At 42.9% G+C, this 19,785-nt stretch overlaps 2 protein-coding genes across 5 annotated transcripts in view; both read right to left on the bottom strand.

The window, feature by feature from the left end:
- The window catches only part of Ranbpm (Ran-binding protein M), a 36,253-nt gene extending 30,153 nt beyond the window's left edge, over nucleotides 1–6,100 (bottom strand). Inside the window, exons 1-2 of the mRNA XM_077687238.1 lie at nucleotides 5,865–6,100; nucleotides 2,561–2,725 (exon numbers count right to left, since the gene is read on the bottom strand). Coding sequence (XP_077543364.1) covers nucleotides 2,561–2,725; nucleotides 5,865–6,057 — 358 coding nt within the window. The 5' untranslated portion in view covers nucleotides 6,058–6,100. The remainder of the gene's footprint in view (nucleotides 1–2,560; nucleotides 2,726–5,864) is intronic.
- A 3,086-nt stretch (nucleotides 6,101–9,186) lies between these two features.
- On the bottom strand, nucleotides 9,187–16,689 carry LOC144155654 (uncharacterized). Of its 4 annotated transcripts, none has more exons than XM_077687235.1 (3): nucleotides 16,524–16,689; nucleotides 16,032–16,147; nucleotides 9,187–10,766 (listed from the first exon to the last, which is right to left on the bottom strand). In XM_077687235.1, exons 1-3 carry the CDS (start codon nucleotides 16,598–16,600, stop codon nucleotides 10,354–10,356), a joined length of 606 nt encoding a protein of 201 aa, XP_077543361.1. In that variant the 5' UTR covers nucleotides 16,601–16,689; the 3' UTR covers nucleotides 9,187–10,353. The 4 variants fall into 4 exon arrangements, with proteins under 4 accessions (XP_077543361.1, XP_077543360.1, XP_077543359.1 ...); XM_077687234.1 differs by having other exon boundaries at nucleotides 16,476–16,684; XM_077687233.1 differs by having other exon boundaries at nucleotides 16,467–16,682.
- Between the last annotated feature and the right edge of the window lie 3,096 nt (nucleotides 16,690–19,785).

Raw genomic sequence — 19,785 nt, 5'->3', positions numbered from 1 at the left:
ACTTGCGCCGTAAACGTAAGGACGGCTACACAATAGCTTTCCACTTCCAGTGCATAAGGGCTGTCCCGGATATATTCATAAATTATTACACACTCCAAACTAGATGCTATTTTCTTTGTTTTTTTTGTAATAATTAGCTGAAAATAACTTATTTAGATTGTCTTAAACTGTGTTCTTGCTTCCTCTCAACACAGTTATTATTATTGTCTGCTTCGCATTGGCAAGCGAAGTAGAAGCAACAGCTAGAGATGCAAAAGTGATGTCGTCGCAAATATAAATAAACCTAGAGGCGAAGCCTATTACCGCAAATAAAGTCTTCAAGCACGCGCACAGGCATTATAAAATTGCATGAATGCTTTAAATAGCAAATATATACCGGCTTGTCAAGTCGCCATGTATGTGGCCTCATTGCGCCTGTTAGTGCATGCTTCAAGGGGTAACCGCATGTAGCGACAGCGACGCAAAAATCCTAACTCAATGGGTACAGAAAACAGATAGTGTGGGTGATAGCGGCAAGCGGTATAAATTTATACACAGGCTGCCGGGCTGTCTCCATCGCTCGCTTTTTGCCGGCCAGAAGCAGCCCACAAGCGAGCGGCAGCGACGAGCGACGACGACGATGGAGGACACTGGCAATAGTGTACTAATTTTTTTCGCTTGTCGCAGTCACCCACACTATCTACCTGTTTGTTGTACCTATTGAGCCATATTTTTCGCGTTGCTTGTCGCAGTCGCTCCATGTGGCCACCCTTTCATCTTAGGAAACTCCTTGCTAAAGCGAGCACATGCATTAAGTGCTAATCACGCTGTGATTTAGACATTATCTATGATAGCCATTGAATGCCAGAAAGTGGTGTGCCGAAAACGGAAAAGCATGCCAAAAAAGAACTAACAGTTCAGCCGACAAGTCTAATCCATAGCACTTTGCACTAGCCACTTGCTGCCAATCCGATTCTCACGGTACCCACAATTCCCATGGCGGCATGCGATTGCAGTGACAGGTTTACTCTAGGTAATGCTGAGAAACTCTATGGTCTAGGCGGGCAAGTTCATCACTAACACTGCTGGGAAGGCAGGCTAGGTTCAGTAACAAGGCAAGAGAAACATGCCTCACCAACACGACACGTAAACGTAAGGACGGCTACACAATAGCTTTCCACTTCCAGTGCATAAGCAAAACATGCTACCTCAAGTGAGCAGCATCTTGTGTGCTGTAGGAAAATCTGTCTGCAACTGCATTCAGAGGGCTCACCAGTAAGCATGAATTTTTACATGCTCAATATATACACCAATTTCGTAGGTCTGCCATAGTTTTGTTTGCCTTATGATGGAGGCAAGTGTTGCAAACATTTTCACTAGTGCTATGAAATTTTTTATACCACTCAATCACAAATATACCGTAAAACAAACCAATTTCTGACTGCCTGACAAACCTCTCATAATTAGCAGCAAAAAAACATTGGTTGAGTAAAAATCAGTTCACAACACTACAACAGAATAGAAGGAATCAATCTTCACAAAGCAAGTGTGCAGGGTCATTTCACCACCAGGTTAAAGGCCTTGCTGGACAATTATTCATTGTAAAATTTAGAGCAAGCACCCCCTCTGCAGTTTCCGGCTAATTTCAAATTGCAGCTCAGATCGTGTGTCAGCAGAATCAAAGAATTAGCCTTGTGTTATTTTGGGTAGTCTTGCCTCAATCCAGCTGCACCCAGTAAAAGGGTGCACACAAACCACACTTTGCAGCTGTTTGCGGCTTGCAGTTTTCATTTGGCTGTGTTAGGCATGTTGAATGTTGCTGCTACGACAAGAGAGCCATGCACTTCACAGAGAGGAAAAAGAAGAACCAAGGCTGTGCAGTGGCCCTAACAAGCTTGAAAGAACGTGCCCTGTGCACCAAACTTCCTGTCCCTCCAAGATCAATAGCGAATGAATCTATGAGGACAAAAACTACAAGGGTTCGCTGCCTCACAGACAAAGGGAAGCCTAGGTGAAAGTAACTGCTACTATGAAGTGAACAGGAGGACAACACTTTCTTGCAAGTTTTTTCAGCTTGAGAGGAGCACACAAGCCAGTGGCCACAGAATAGCGTGGAAGCCACTCTGTGGGCGGACGCCAAAAGTCAACCTTACAGTTGAATGTTCTCAAGTATGTAGTGGGCAACGCCCACCTACGGGGTGTGGCACAGAGAAAGAAGGGGGTCGCTTCTCCAACAAGGTAGGTTGTTCTGTCGGACTGGCACTGCAGCAATTTATGGGTGGAATGCCCCGACCTGCTTCTCTCGTAAAGACCACAGAGGATGCGGTTGACAGATCTGAGAGACACTGAACAGTGTGCTTAATTAAACAAAGGCTTGAAGAAAAAAAGTGCCCTGCATTGCACTTTTTTCCTTATTTTTTTTTTACAAGAAAAATTTTAACTGTGTCTTAATTTCAGAGCAGAGCTGAGCAAAAGCGCCCTCACGAACATTTTCCCTTACTATCTCCATGACTGAAAGGGGTGCTTACTTGGCGATTTTAAGATCATCAAAAAGCAAAGATATGTCCCTCCCAAAACTGACCAGGCAGCCTGTTCATGTTGACGCCCTGGGCAGAGAGGCCCACACCCATGTAGCCATCCCTGCCCTTGCTGACGATCTTGACCTCGAAGTAATAGAGGCCGCATGCCGCAGGGATTGGATGTGTGGCACGGACACTGGCTGCATCCTTGTGGTTCTTGCCAATACCTATGACAAAACACACACATGTCAAAAATCCTGTTAGCAATAAGCTTGACGTCAGAAAGCCCTGTCTAAGATATGGGGAATGATGAAGCCTAGCTGGGTGCACTAGATCCAGGTTTTTCCAAAACACTTCTGCATTGGTTAGGAATAATTAACACAAGGTGGATATTTTAACCTGCATTGAAGTCTCAGAATGCAATTGTGTTGATAAGGCCTGGGTGTAACTGGGCACTGGCAAACCAAAATGCAAGTGGGGCATTGCATTTCAGATGGCACACTCAAGTACATGAAGGTGAAGAAATGTTCTACATGTACTCTGCTAAAAGCATGTAAAACATTCCTGTCACGGCAAACCTGAATTGTGCCTCGCACTTCCTCTGAGGACTTCACTGCGTCTAAAAATACATCTGAAATACCCACAAGAATGGTTTAGAGGTACGTCAAACGTGCCTGCACAAATTTCTTATGGGTACATCGGACTTAGGACTTGCTGTATCCCAGCATTCTTCCCTTTGGCATGCAGTTCACATATACCAAAAAGGTGCCAGAAACATCTTTGTTCATACAGAATATAGTCCTTGTGAAATTTCAGAAAGCAGGATTTGAAACAAGCGGCCCCACCTCTGGGAATAAATGGCAAACATATTGAGTTAACTGAAACATGCCCAAGACTTTTGCGCCCTGGAAAAATTTCCTGAAGTAAATATATATCTGTGAATTGCTAATTCTGCAATTTTATACAATGGATCAGCACCCATGAACATTTCTGAAGACACTTCACGGACGTAAACACATATTCTTAAAACAAAAGTGTGATGTATGTGACCAGAAAACACAATATACAGACAAGCACATATGCGAAAAAGATATGCAGAATAGCACTGTGGCATCTTTAAGTTAAATATTCACATGAATGGTCTGAATACAGTGTAGAATAGAGTTACTGAAACAGTTTATTTAGTGGCTTTAGTATAAACAGCATTGTGCAACAACGCACACTTGTCAAGTTTTCTGATTATGCAGCATACGTATTGCCAAAAGCCAAGACTGGCTTCTCTGAAATGTGCACAGCCACTGTCATAGCCTGGCCATTTCAGACAACGAATGCCTGAGGTTGGGAACTGTTTGTAGAATGTGATGTTTGGATTATATAACTATGCTTTTAGCTGGGTCAGTTTAACTGTATTTATACACTTTTGACACATCTGGTAGATGGGATATGATGGGACGTCAGTACCGTACATGACTGACGCAAGCCAATTCTTGTGGCTGGCAGCCTGATAACGTCGCTGGAAAGTACATTTCCTGAGAGCTGAAATCTCGTTTTACACTCGCCATAGATTGGCTGTACGCAATTCAGATACAACTACATAGTTCCTTTCATTTGCACCCTGATAGCATAGGCTGAATTCGAACTGAGCACAGCCTGTACGCTCTATCAGTAGCACACTCCCCAGCACGCCATAACATTTTTGGTGCTATTAATTGCAGCAAATAATAACCCAGCATATAAAATTGAATATGTTCAAAACATAGAGTTTAACATGGATTTACAGTAGGAATAGAATTTTTCATAACCGTTAAGTGTTGCCTAATTCAGCACCCTTTAGATTTCCCTCAAAGGGCGACTGCTGGATTCATCATGCCCGTTCTGCAATTTTATGATTTGACTCTATAGAAACGCCCCTTGTATGGCATACTGTACGCCTGATCTATCTTCAATAAGTTTGTGCGGGTATGTTCGACGTACCTATCTAAGAAGAGTAACATCCTGTCGCACTGCCGGAAATGGCTGCATGCACAACTGCTCATGTTCTTGGGGATCAGTTTGCGAATGAGCTGTGTGGTTTTATGGTGTCGAAGTAACACCTCCAACAGGGGCAGTGGGTTTGAATCCCGGAACTTTTATAGTATTTGTTTGCGGCTTTTTCTAAAAGCAATTCGCTCAACTTCCTACGCAATATTTATAGAAGCTGGAGCAGAGTGGTATGTTTCAGATTTATTTCAGCACAAGGCCCATAAAACCCTCCTACCCTTTGGGAACTCGTTTTTTTCAGGCAATAAATTAATTTATTACAGGGTTTACTCATCATCTTCTGAGGCAGGTGTTAAGTGGTACCTTTTAGGTCACTGTTGACACAGCGTGCCTAAATCCATAAAGTATTTTTTTATACGTTGATCGTGCCTTTAGACCGTGTGTGAACATTTACACTAAAATGTTATGTCTATGAAAAAACTACGGGGAAGAAATCAACTGTGCTTTTCTTGAATTGCAAATTGGTCGAGGCCACTCAAATTACAATGGTACGTGAATTGTCTATAAACATGGTTGGACGCTCTAAAGAAAAATTGCAGCGTTCTAGTACGGTCTGGTTCTAAAGAACAACTAGGTAAAGCTGAATACGCGCTCCAATTACGCAAAAGGAACTCCTCAAGCACTGCCCGCTGTTTGCGTAACGCTCATGCGCGCTTTCCACACACAACACAAATTAGGTTGTGCACACCACAGTACATTTTTAGAGCTATTACACAAACGATGAGGTTCTCGTACACAAATGATAACACACGGACTCAACGCGAACGTCCACAGTAGGCCTAGTGAAATAAATTCACACAAAAAAAGCAAATAAACAAATTTTAGTTATCTACCAGCCGACCGCAAGAGCACGGCGATCAGCAAGTTAATGATAAACGGCGACAACCGCACTGTGCATACAAGACCTATTGCGGAAGCAACGCTACCACGCCTGTGAAAGCACCAAATAACTACAGTTGTAAACATAATAAAAGCGCTTAACTTTACCTCGTAAAAACGCGAAACAAAATTCAGAGCAAAAACAAAGGTTCTAAACTGCAAGCCCGTCGATGCCATCAGCGAAAGTCTAGTACACATCAGCAACAGAACGCAAACTTGTCAGCAGCTCGCTTGGGCAGCGAACAGCTGAGACGCTCTTTCATGTGCGTCATTACAGCACTACAGAAGACAACATCGCAGATGCAACGCACAAGCATACATCATTTTATGCCACAGTGAAACTGGACAGTTTGATTCTTATTTGAGGCCAGAAACTTGTCACTGGTAGTGAAGCATGAATGCATAACAAGCTAATGACTCCCTTTCAGTACGTAACAGACCACCAACCTTTATAGTGCACTCGAAGATTGTTCTGTGACAAGCCTATGTAGGTAAATTTGTCCTTCGGGCTCCAAGAACGAGGGAGTGGGGTTTCTTCTTCATTAACTGTGGGATATAACAACTTCAAACGATCAACTGGCGGCTGTGAATACGATGTTGTAGGTTCCGAACTCCCAAAAGCCTGATTCATTGTCGCCATTGTAGTTGCTGCGAGTTGCCCGGATGCCTTACGCAAAAAACGTCACTTCGTGTTTCTTCGACTCCAAGCCCCCTAGCGACAGAGCTTTTCTTTCGTTTTTATTCAATTTGCATTATTTATGATTGGGATCCTTAGCACCATTTTACCTTGTTTTGTGTTATGATTCATTCCTGATTATTTGTTCATTAGACTCCACACTTCTCGGTGCAATGGATACAAGAAGCAGGAAAGTATGGGGAAATACGCACGATGAATAACGTAGAGTAAAAATTTAACAAAGTGGTGGGAAAAATTAAGCAGATGCAAATGACAAAAATTTAGTTAAAGTTACCAGCTACGGCCACACCTGCCTAAAAACACAGAGTTTCTCACTAGCCTAAAAATAGGTGAACAAGCGCTGTGGCAAAACCCAAGCCCCTACGCTCAAAATGAAAGCAATGTAAAGGAAAGCAATGTATTGAAAGCAATGAAAGCAATGTGTTGAATACCCAGGCAAGTGCTTTCAAATACCTTTGCTTAAAAATTAGGCAACCGTGGCAGGTAAAGAAGTGGTTACATGAAAATCGGAAATGTAATGCGATAGCATCACCCATTTTCAACCAAAGCTGACGTCAATTTGGACGCAGCATCATCACCGGAAGCTACATATACGCTGACGTCATACGCGCATTTAGTCGATGGCCTTGAGAACTTAGTTTGCCGAGCTAATTTATTTACTAGCATATACATGCATATTCAATGCGCAAATTTGTATTTTAAATGAACTGTTAAGCAGTTTTTTACTGAACTGCAAAAGGACCCCAGCGTTTTGTAGCATCAATGAGGCAACGTATTCCCGCGGGCATGTTCCAATTAAAAGCCTCTCAAGCCTTTTTCAGCAAGTGCTTTGTCCTCCAGGGGCCATGTTCAGCGTCCCTTCACCGTTAGATTTGTGCTTTGTGTTAAATTATATCATATAGGGGGACAGAGAACGTAACCCCAAGCAGATATGCATCATTCGACCCACGCGAGAAAGAGTGAGGGCGAATACATCTTTATTTGTCGAGCAAAGGTTGATATGGGCCTCATCGCGTGAAAGGCATCCTTGGTCCAGGACTCCTTGGGTTCGATTGGCTGTACGAGCTCGGGTCACCAGGGAAGCCCTCCACTGCTCGACCATGGGGTTAAGAGGTGGGGACAAGTGTGGCAGGGGAGCGTTGGCATGCCCGTACCATGTGGCATAGTGAGCTAGGCTGGGAACAGTAAGCGCAGACGGAAGGGTGTTGGGTGGGGAAGACGAGGTGGAGTAGGTGTTCATGGGAGTAAATGTTAATCTGGAGTTGCCGCCGAGTTGTGGCTTCCTCTTGGAAGAGGTGCCAGTATGGTGGGGGGAGGCTGCAGCGAGTTTGTCAGTAATGGGCGACTATCTCTGCGTAGCCATTCAGTGGATTGGGTTGGCCCTATGCGGGTACCAGCATCGGCAAGGGCTTGGTGTACTAAAATCGCGAGGTGTGACATTGGCGCCGCTTTATTGCCAGGGATGGCGGTGAGTCCAGGTCAGCGTTAACTAACAATAAGTGATGCCATCAAACCACATTAAAAACCAATGCAGTGTAATATATAGTTTGCGAGCGGTCAGTAAAGGCTTCAAGCTTTACTGCATGAGATTCCCAGTGATCGAACAATGAAATTACGTGCATTGAACTCACAAACAATAGTTCAATTAATTCATTTCAGTTCTACTGAGTTCGCGCAAGGATAAATCTGCCAATGAACTTATGCCGATTAGTAGTAATAATCAGTCTAGCGAAGTACCATTCACTCTGTGCCAAACCAGCAGAATACATTACTTGGTAACACGTGGCCTATGGTAGTTTAGTTTTCATAATATCGTGTTCCATGTTACTGAACGTGTTTTCACTACACTACCCTCCCCTGCGCCGACAAAGAGGTTTAGTGATGACAAGGTCTAAGTGGATCTGCCAATAGCAGTGGCATTACGACTGAAGCAAAAATCAAAAGAATTCCACCGAAAGTTGAAAATAAAGAAAAGTTAACCGGACTAGATAAACGTCTTAGCAAATCACAACATCTGACACAGTACAGTCAAACGCCGCTACAACGAACGCTTCAACTACGAAATAGCTAGCCTGTACAACGAAGCACGCGCCATGGCCTGACCAAATTCCTATAGGTCTCCCATGTATTGTGAATGCCACTACAGTGAAGCTCACTACAGAGAATTTGCCTATTTAACAAAAAAATTCATGCATTCGCAATCGCTTGTCATTTGGTAACGAATACGCCTAGCCGCCCACATGGTAACGCCCCGGCGATAGGTGTGCTGATGACTGTCAGTCATCCAGTTCAGCCATGGAGCTGCAGGAATCGATGAAGACGTACAGTGCATGTTGCAGCGCAGCATTGGTTGTGACAGCCGATGATTACATATCGGTGAATGACCAGGTGCTGGTTTGCTCTGACCTGACAACTGACAACGTCGTAGAGGCCATCATAGCAAAAAGGGCCGCCACAAGTGATCAGGCGAGCAGTGATGAAAAACTTGCAGAGGAGGCGAGCATTACGACTATCCGCAAAACGGCAGCGGCCTTTGACGTGCTGCAGATCTATACCTCGTCTCTCGCTGAACTTGCGCTGCAGCACGGCATGAAGCGCGACAGCATAAAGTCGGAGGTGGTTGCGCATTCAGTACACCATACAACTGTGCCGAATAAAATTGCCGACTTTTTTTTCGCCTATTGCAGTTTAATTGTGATGATTGTTTCTCTTAGTATGCTTATCTGTTTTCAGTGAAGTGCACGACACATATAACGAAGTGACGTGTATAACAAACAATTATCGCAGTCACACACGCTTCATTATACAGGCGTTTGACTGTATATGTAGTCAAGCACGGAGCCCATAAAATGTGTAAGACAATCCTCTTCCAGCCACAGTGGATAACATGAAAAGGTCTGAGGCAGTAGAATTTGAAGAAAATACAATGAATTTACTTTTGCACTGCGGCGTCCAGATCTGTGTGTAAAAAGTGGAACGGCAACAACATAGCTTGCAGCTGGGCAAGTTTGCGCGAAATAAACCTGGTGTCATTCTACTTTATCAAACTTTCAATAAAGACAAATGAATGAATGTGATGAAATTGAATTTTTATTAATGACGCAAAGAGTATACCAAGCACGGCATAGTCAAAGCAACAGCTTTTAAAAGCTGCCATTAAGCCCCTTCTTATACAGAAATGGCCGAAGTGTTGAATAGTCATCAAAGTAATATACACTTCGTTAGTTCAATTCTTGTTCAGATGCAGACATGCTTTGAGAATGCCAACAATGGCTCATAACCAGTTCAAGTATTTGAGGACAGCCTACTGTTGATGGTTGCTGCCCTAAAAGACAGGAGATTTTTCTATCTTAAAGAATGTTTACAAGCTCATGTGCCCACTGAAATTTGTGAATAAGCTTTCTTATCTGATGTAGCATCCTAACAGGACATTCCATTCAGCATGCATGCCTGCATGCTACCATAAAAAGTTAGTATATTTCAGCTGCATTGACATCTGCATACACAGTTCTGGTGCAACTTTAAAATTTTGGCCTTTTTGGCAGTTGTAGGTGTAATGAAAGATATAGAGCCAGTAGTAACACCGAAAAAGTTTCTAGTATCAAATAAATATTTCATCACTAGCTAAACATAGTGCTTTTACCTGAATGATAGATTCCATTTTTGATAAGTATTTCATTGACCAGTGCCTAGCCACTTCCCTCAACCCAGACAAAAAACAAAAAACTAATGCGATCAGCCTATGTTTATAAAGAACAAAAAAAAAAGAAAAAGAAAGAAACGACGGCACAGGGGTGTTGCGAATTTCGGTGTCAGCTGAAGTTATTGTATAACTGAAATTCATTGATTGATTGTAATTAAATTGGTTGAAATCATTCACTCATTGAGGGTGATTGATTGAATGATTAAAAATCATTGGCTGCATGCAACTACTTATTTAGCAGCCGCTTTATCGAGCCTTGGCCAATTGCACCCCTCTGTGAGGACATCTATTTCTCCATGAACACCATTTGGGCCGTGCACGCACTTTTCTGCGAACAAACACTGCTCAAAAAATCATGAATGCAATGATCCTGGCTCTGGCAAAGTTACGCAGTGAACAATCAGAAATCACTGCTCAGTCACAAAAATGACGCAACGGGGCAGGGCTGCTGTTCATACAGCCCAGAGCACACAGCTTGTGGCCAGCGTCATCATCAGATTTGAAGATGGCAGCATTGTTACACTCTAGTGCAAGCTCTATCGAGCGCTATAGGACGGTGGCGCCTGCGGACCCGGAGCCGGTACTGATGCAGTAGTGCAGCAGCCATAGTTCACGAAGCCAGGGTCCGCAGGTGGCGAGTACGGAGGTGGCGGTGGTGGCATGGTGTGCATTGGTGGAGCCATGTTCACCATAGCAGGAGCAACAGCGCTAGGAACCAAGGGCTGCTGGTAGCCAGAGATCTGATAACCAGACACCTGGTAATCTGTTGGGTGATAATAGCCCGTCGGGTGGCAGGTGAGCGGCTCGTAACGAGTGTGCTCCACCACAGTCATTTCCACATCTCGCCTGCAGCAGCAACCACAGCTGTAGCACACGCACAAGCAGCAGCTGAGGAGAAATACCGTGCCCAGGATGCCAGCAGGAAACAAGATGTCAACCGAAATTTGACCTATAGAATGGAGAAAGGACGAGTAAATTTTATTCGTACTGTTTCACATCCCTATTTAATTTAAATGGTCCAAGTCCATAAAAATAAACTCAGCTTCCCCTAATTTGAATGTCGAAATTGAGCAGCAGTGAGGAAGTATCTTTTTCAAATTTTGCACAACAATACACTGAAGCAGTTATAAACTTTTCAAAGTGTTCATGTTCACCGATTGCGATATTAATTTTATGTCCTCAGTGGCACTACTCTTAGTTTCAGTATTCCTGAACAAACAGCTTCCACAAAGGTAGACTTGTCACCAGTTCACAAACAGCAAAAATAAAGTTCGCTAGTGAGTAAAAAGTTTCAGTGAGCATGCAACGCTACCCGCTCCGACTAGTATGCAAGATTGATGATGGCGGGCAAAATGACCCGTGATGGCTGCTGTGCTTCCTTTCTGGTGTCTGCTCAAGCACAAATGTGCTTCCTCTTGATCATTTTGAGATCCGCTCACTTTTTCAGGTGCACAAATTATGAATGTGACACATAATAAGCCCGTACTGTGGAAGTAGGTACTATTATTTTACAGTACTAAATTTAGGTTCTTTCAGATAAACTTCTGGTTTGGTTTAGCGTTGCTAAAACATGAGAAAACTTGCATTCTAAAATGACAGTTGCTTTTTAATGCTATTTTTCACACAACAATCGCACAACTCAGTAGAACTCAGCAGCAAATAAATTGTCAGAGAATACTTAAAAGTTTTGTTGTTGTGAAAGTTATTTGACTGAAAAATGATTAGGTACAAACATATGGCAGCAATATCAACTTTATTTTCTTGCGCTGAAAATTTTATTCTTGCAGGCTTGTCGTTGTTACTGTGAGATTCAACAGTACTTTCAGTAGCAACGAGGCATCTTTTTTTTTTAATAACCATGCTGTGATGCTGTTTTTAAAAATGCATGCAAGCACAGTTGTAAAGTATGGTGTTAACTATAGGCATGCGAATACACGACACTTCCAATACGTCATGAGTAGTGTTTGCTATTTGGTTATATTCACAGCACAGATTTAACGTTTGAAGTATTCGAAATTTACAAATAAAATAGTAGCAATAAAAGTTGTATTCGAATTTAGTGTGCGCTGCGTACTTACAAGAGGGACAGAACAAACCATATGTTGGTGCTGCACACCAGAGCACTGCACGGGCCTGATTTTAAGGCCTGAGCCCGGCCCGAGCCCGCTTTGTGAAGCCCAAGCCCAACCCAGGCCCGTAACACCTAGCCCAGGCCCAGCCCGGGCCTGGGCTTTCATAAGTGAGCCTAGCCCGAGCCCAACCCAAGCCCGTCGTCTCAAGCCCAAGCCCGGCCCGGGCCCAGTCATTTATTTTTGAGCCTAGGGAGGTGCCACGTGTGCGGGACCAGACCCGGTCTTAGACGCTGAAGGAAATTTGTTTATTATATTTGGTTGAGTGTCTTCGTAGCAGGCTATCAGACGGAGCATCTACAGTCAAACCCGGCTATAACGAACCCGGATAGAGCAAATTATGCTATATATCGAACAAAAATATTTCAGTTACGGAAATACATGGGAAACATATTCCTTATAACGAAGTTCACATCCGATATATCGAACTCTGCGTGCCGAAAATGGCCGCCGAAATGCACGGTCTCGGAGCGGCGATTGGGATGCGGATTGGCCCCGACCACAAAGCAAGAGTTGCGACTGAGACATTGCACCTCGCACGGACGATGTGATGCCAGACACTTTCCGTAACTGTTTCCGACGCGCGGGACTCACGACGGAACTTGCGCAGTCAGCGAGTCTGGACCAAGACAGCAGCATCGGTTAATTGCGGGAAGAGCTCCCCCATGTTCCCGATGATGTTTCGAGTGACAGCCGTCCAACGCTTATAATGAAGCGCTTTCGAGAGTCGATGTGCTCGGCCAATGCGTCTTAGATTTTGGAGGACGCGGACTCGAACTAATGTAACAATGTTTCGTGTGGAGAATGCTATGCTAGTTGAAGCCGGCAAAACGAAAGTGAAAACAAAAATCACCGCATTTTTCTTTGCAAAGGAGGCAGTTCAGGCGGAAAGAAGCTTTATTAATTGCAATAAATAGATTATTTTGGGTATGGTACTGGCTACTTTAATGTGTTTGTTTCTGCATGTGGGGATGGTGAAGTGGGGAAGGATTGCGAACTTGTAACAATAAGTTCGTTATAGGTGGGTTCGGCTATATCGAACTATTGGATATATCGAACTAATCCCGGTGCATATTGCAATACGCTATAAACGGGTTTGACTGTAGTCTGTACAAGCACGTCATGAACTGAAACACAAAAAATAAGGGTTTAAAAGTGCATGTACTTTAGCTTACACCGTCTGCAGTTCACGCCACATCAGCGTAATAATAGCTCGTATTCTTACACGAGAGACACCACCACCTTTGGTGACCAGGCTCTTGGCACCTTCATGTGGTTGTCTCGCCTACAAGTTGGTATTGCTGAATTTTTTTGCTCCGCATTTGAATCCCCGAGTATGTATGTGCGTTAAAATATTTTACCTACAGTGGTTCTTAAGCACTGGAGTTTCTCTAGCACGCGAGTTTGATTTCCGGCCACGGCAGCCACATTTCGATTGGTGTGACACGTGTACACTGACATAGGTGCACAGCTCCAGGTTGTCTGAATTAATTCCTTCCCCACTAGGGCATTCCTTGTTATTGTACCTTTGGTATATGTTATAGATCAAAATATAAAATCTTGAGGCAGTACATGAAATGTCATTAAAATTACAGTATAGTGACTATCAGACCTAGCAAAACACATTTTTGAAACAACGCGTACAACTAATTACGAAGCGCGTAAAAACAAACTCAGAATATTCATTTTAATGCTCTTTTCTACACTTCACGACGGACCTATTAACGGCCGGGCCTATGAACCCGACCCCGGCCCGGGCCCACGGCATCAAGCCTGAGCCCGGCCCAGGCCCACCAATAATCGATTCCGGGCGCCCCGGCCCGGCCCATGGGCCGAGTCGGGCCCGGACTTTCGGGCCAGCCCGGGCCCATGCAGTGCTTCTACTGCACACTAACTACCAACTACCAACTAGCTACCTCACTAAAACGAGCACCTAAACAAGCACGCAAACAAGCCTTTGTTAGCTTCACTCTGGCACACGGCATGCAAGCTTTCAGGCTTCACCGCACGGCACGCCCCTTTATGACGGCTTTTTCGCACGACACTGAAGCCATACGAGAAAGCCTACCACGTGTTAGCCTTGCTCTAAACAAGTGCGGCGTTTTTTTATTTTTTTATTTTTTTAAATGAGCCAGATCCACCTAACGCGAATTTGAGAAACAAGTGGAAGCTTGTTACGGGACCTAAATGCAATGCCGTGAAAGCTATTAAATGATATATTTTATATGTCAGCTAGTGAAAGTTTACGGCCACAAGTAATTAAAAATTATGCCGTGGATTTGAGCAATGTTGGAGTGATAAGTTTGGATTTGGCTCATATTGAAGTGAAACACTCAAGTTGATGTGGCATTCTTATGAAAGACTTATTTAAATGAACTTCTAATAATGGCACGACTGAGTTTTGGTGCAAAAGGCATTAAACATATGCAAAAGGGCTTCAAGAACAGTAGAACTATACATGGAGAGCAGGTGAGTTGCCTTAATTGGCACTCTGCGTTAGGATAATTTTCTTGGACCCGCCTGAAGGCACTCACGAAGTAGGCAAGCTCTTCATTGTTTTTCTATGAATTTCCAGAACACTTTACGAGAAGGCTGCTCGTATACATTCTTCTCTGAATGAACTGGTTCGTACTATCAGAGGGGGGGATTTTCCAGGGCTTATAAGCGGCGGCTATTTAGTTATGGGAGCAAAAAAATAACTATAACGAGAGTTATTTCGTAGAGACGGGGGAGACGAGATGAAATCATTGTTTCACATCTCTCAATTTCATTTCGTTCACTTCTTCTTCCATTCACTTAACCATTGACATAACTGGGGACAGATCTTTCACCAATCTCCTAATTGCCGTCTGAATTCATGATAAGCCAGCTCCGAAAGGCAAAAAGAAAAAGTAAACTTCCGAAAACACCCACGAAACAGTCTGAACAGTGAAGCCAAAAGCAAACTCCCATTGGGAAAATGAGTAGCTCATTTTTAACCGTGAAACAGTAGGATCTGGCTCATTTTCGATAATGAACGCACACACGTTTTCAGGGCATTATCTCACCTATTTTCTTGCCACCGCTTCTTTAGGGGAAAGTTGTTGAGTTTTTCTTGTCACTCACTTTTATCTTACTCAGTTTCGGTTCCTGGATCTGGCTCATTTCGAAAAAAAAAAAAAAGCCTCAAGTGTATGCTAACTCAGCTGCATGTTCACTGAAGTGGAACACTACTTGTGTAAAATTCATGAGGTGAAAAAAGTTTCATTTTGCTATAATGGTACGAGTTTAATCGATATCGTTACTTGTTGGCTTGTAGCAAGGTTGTACCAAGAACTAGCATGCCTAGCCTAGTCAGTCAAATAAACTTCCTGTATTCACAACATGTTGAAGAACACACATTTTTTAACAGCAATTGACGTATGCCAAATTTTTGTTCTATTGCTTTGCCTTCTTCTGTAATATTTATTTCTTTGTAGCATTTTTTAATAAAGGATCAGTAATTTCAAGTTATCGTTTCTTTTTGTAGCTATGTTTTAAAAGCTCTACACAACACTGAAGCAAGAATATCCGTATTCAGAAATAATGAATTAGATTCACAGTCAGTTTACTATTAGTATTCAATTCGCAGCACTACCAAATTTGATATTTGCCCATCACTAGTGTTAACACTAAATTAATTAAAGGGCAGCACAAGTGCCAGAATAGGAAGTATCTAAGAAGGTTCACACTCTAAAAAAAAAAAAAAAAAGAAAGAAACTACGAAGCTGAAGTGCATTACAATGTCCCCATTCTCTGGCACAAGTGAACCAAGCACATACTACGGCACCAAATACAACAAGCAACAACAAGCTCCTCAACCCTTTACTTTTGTTTACTCCACTTGTTATTCCCTCATGCAAAACATGCAAAATTGTTCTTGCCCAGGTACTTGCTGTAGCCATCGCAATGCATGTCACTGACTTGAAATTCACATCAATTGCACCGGTATGTTTGCCTGTTTAATTTGAGATATTGAGATACTTTCACAGGCAACGGTTTGTGTTCTAACTAGGTAAAATTCAGTACAAAAATTGGAATAAAGTGTTTCAATGCACATTACCCACCATCGTCAGGGCTATCTTTAACGCTGCGATTCGAAACATGAGCAGATGACGCCACAGCTGACAAGGCTAGGAGCACAGTTGACACCTCGTACAGCATTGTTCCAATTATGTCGAGCCTGTTTTGTCAGACAGGAGGAGGAAGCATCATTACACCCAAAACTCCAATCCTCAAGCAAACAACATAACACAAGCTCTCTAGGTACCGCACTGACACCAAGCTAGTTTCTAGTTCTTGCATCACTTGAAAGCTTTTGAAAAAGCTTTATCTTCTAGTGTTACACAGAGTGTTACGCACAGAGCAACCAACTTGCTCTAGCTTAGCGCACAGAGGATCCTAAAATTAAACATTTGTGATTGCGCACACCTCTGTGCGAACATGCCTAAAAGCTACGTTGTTGGGAGTGCCATGGTAGGTGTCACGTGACAAATTCTCACCCCACACACAAAGAGAGATGGTCCCAAAATGTTGTTGCAGCTGGGTTACCGGTGCACCTGCATTCCTCCCTTTCAGTGTGCGCCTGGCTGATGGTTCTTCTCTGGTTAATTCTGGAGTCAGAACAGCAGATCATCGAAAAATATGTACGCCATATCCACACCGCAGCGAGACATAGATTTCTATTGCAGAAACTGGATAGTGGCCAGCAAGAGCTGATAAGGATACGTGCACTCAGAAATCAGTTGTTGTCTAGCTGGATAGATAAGAAAAGCAGAGTGCACAATGCGAAACAAAAAAGGAAGCGTTCACGGATGCCGGTGACCTGCGGCAGGCCGACAGCATGTCCTTGCAAATTGTGTTGACATTTCATACTCAGGGCCTCTCAAGTAGAATTCAACGGATTGCATGAAACCACAACATAAAATTAAAAGCTCGTGGAAAGAGTATATTTTACAAGATGAAATTAGTTAAAAAACATGTGCATGCAACTGCTACCGCAAACTGTCACCAGTTAAAGGCTGCAGAATGGTAACATAAAAAGAAGTAGAGTACTGCTTTAGAAGCATGAGTGACGTGGAAGAAAGGAAAAATTGGCTTATGTAAAATTCCATTTGAGAGTGAAATGAGCTTGAGCAGGTTGTTATACCCTTGGTTCTGTATTTTTATTTTCCAGAAATTCCACACTTTTCTCAATGTTCATCTGTAAATAACCATTTTTCAATACAGATTTGCTCAAATGGGAAAGTTGCCAGTTTTCGTTGGTATAAAATGAACGTTAGCTCAACAAGGTGCGAAATGTTCTTCAGCATTGAGCAATAACTACAGTTGCGTGAACTGAAAATACTCCCGTTATAGAATGCTTTCCATCATACGCATGCACATCTGCCCAATGAATGCGAAGCAATCTTATGTAATGTAATAATTTGGCATCCAAGCAATAAAAGAAGTTCAACAAATAAATAACGCAACAATGTGTCGCACTCAGTGAACACAAAACTCTAATAAAAAATAACTAAAGAGAAGATACAAATCAGGTAGAATGCCTTCTTACCTAGCTGAAATGACAAGAAACATGGTATTTAACATAATGCTTAACAGGATTGCACCTTTATTTTTTTTATCCTATACTATGCAATTGCACCTTTCCTAATTCCTACTCTCTGAATGGATTTTTTCTCATTTCCAGTTTCTCCTTTTTGTTCTAGATGACACTCCTATGTTGTGAAGGTGCGACTAAATAGCTTTTGCTGATACCATAGTGCTTACAATCATCCTATGTTCCCGCAATAAAATTTCAATTACTAACTACCAGCTGAACAATATTTGTAAAAGACTTTCATTAAAATCCATGGTGTCTCAACCATAATACCCAACTCTTTCAGTCTGTCAAAACTGATGCATCGTAGGATTGCATCGTAGAAAAGCCAACCAGAAAGTTGAATTTTAGCTTATTTATACAACCAAGCTGTCATTGGGAAAGTTATAGAAAGCTCTGATAAATACCTGTTAGATGTGCTTTTATATAAAACCAACCTTACACTTTTCATGGCTCTGTTTTCTGAGATGAGAGCTCACAAAGCTTGGAGCGAAATACTTTACAGCATGGCCTGATGGCACTGGTCTTCCGGTAATTTTTTTTCGACCAGAGACAAACCTGGGAAGAGCGCAGTATTACAAGGCTTGCCGAAAAATACATTACAGAACTGCCTGATGGCAGTGGTCTTGTGGTAATTTTTTTTCAACCCAAGTAAACGTGTAAGGCGCACAGTGTTATTCGGATGTACAGCCTCCCAACTTTTGAATAATATAGCGGGAGCGACGACTGACCGGCATGTCAGCGCCTTATCAAGGTGTCCACTGGCAAAATAGGCGAGGGTACACGCACGCGCATAGAACGACCTGTTGTGGGAGCGTCGTCTGCTCCGCTGTTCTTCTCAGGGCAACACACCCCCTGTTTTTCTTATCTTGCAAGGCCGTTTCGCTACCGCCAAATGTAGCTAAGCAGCGCGGGGCATAAAGGCAATCAGATGCAGTGGCAGGGGGTGTGCCAGTCTCAAGGAAACAGCGTAGCAGACGACACTCATACAGCAGACTGCCCTATCCGCATGCACGTACTCTCGCCCATTTCGCTGCTGAACACCGTGATAAGGCGCTGACATGCCGGTCAGTCGACGCTCCCACTATATTACTAAAAATTTGGGAGGCTGTACTCGGACATTACAAGGGGTGGGGCCTGAGTACCCAGGTGAAAATGTATGTTTTTTTCTAGCTGGATTATTGAACCAGAAATTTCTTCTAGCTAGAAATATTCTAGCTAGAAAAGGAAAATTTCTAGCTAGAAATAGCAGATTTCTAGCTAGAAATAGCAAAATTTCTAGCTAGAAATTCTGTTTCTAGTTCATTTCTAGCTGGATTGAGATTTACTTCTAGCTAGCATTTGTCAGTCCAGCTAGAAGGAAAAAAACCGCAAGCTGGAAATAATCGTTTCTAGCTAGACAAAGAATTTTTCTAGTTAGAAAGTTGTCGATTCCAGCGAGAATCTAATAATCTAGTCAGAAATGAAGCTGGAAATTATGATTTCTTGCTAGAAATGCTCTAGCCATTTTCACGGGGGTATACTTGAGAGTGGCACTTCAAGGGTTAAGTGCACCCTGACAGTGTCAAGTCAGCATTATCCTTATCCTTGACTGCAACACATGCAGTAGCAGCTGCTGATGAAGGCCCACCCAAGCAGTTAGCCATTAATAATGCTAGGTTCATCCTTGAAAACTAGGTTTAAGATAGCTGGAACTCAGATTGTGATATTTCTGCCAAGGGTTTTTTTTCTTTGTTTCTGTAGGGCCAGTCTATAAATGCGCTTCTCTACATGGCTGCTGTACAATTTTCATCAACAGGACCCTCGGCATGGCTCAGTTAATTGAGGGAAACTTCAAGGAGTAGGCCTAAAATGTCTTTGTCATCTCAGTGGCACTATCATTGTTCACATTTGAACTGATCATGTCCTTCCTTAAAACACGTTAGTGTGAACTGCAGTTTGTGGTCTATTCACACACAAGATATTGGATACCCACTATTGACTGACTTGGCAACACTGCAGGATATCGAAGTACCTCGCCTCAGACGTTTTGTCTGCTTGAGCGACATTCAAGTGCATTATCGATAAAGCCAACTAGGCCAAGTGTTCACAATTTTCAAATGCTCAATCAGAGAAGCAACATGTAGCAATGGGCAGTATAGCTCACCAGTACTATTCAAGGTATCACTTAAGGGCTCACTATTTCGTAATGCCCTATAACATAAATAAAATGCTGTAACAGA

Source organism: Haemaphysalis longicornis, unplaced genomic scaffold, assembly GCF_048455015.1.
Source record: "Haemaphysalis longicornis isolate Haplotype H1 unplaced genomic scaffold, Haemaphysalis longicornis Haplotype H1 scaffold_1, whole genome shotgun sequence".
Classification (NCBI taxonomy): Eukaryota; Metazoa; Arthropoda; class Arachnida; order Ixodida; family Ixodidae; genus Haemaphysalis; species Haemaphysalis longicornis.
This window is presented reverse-complemented; position numbering and strand designations above follow the sequence as displayed.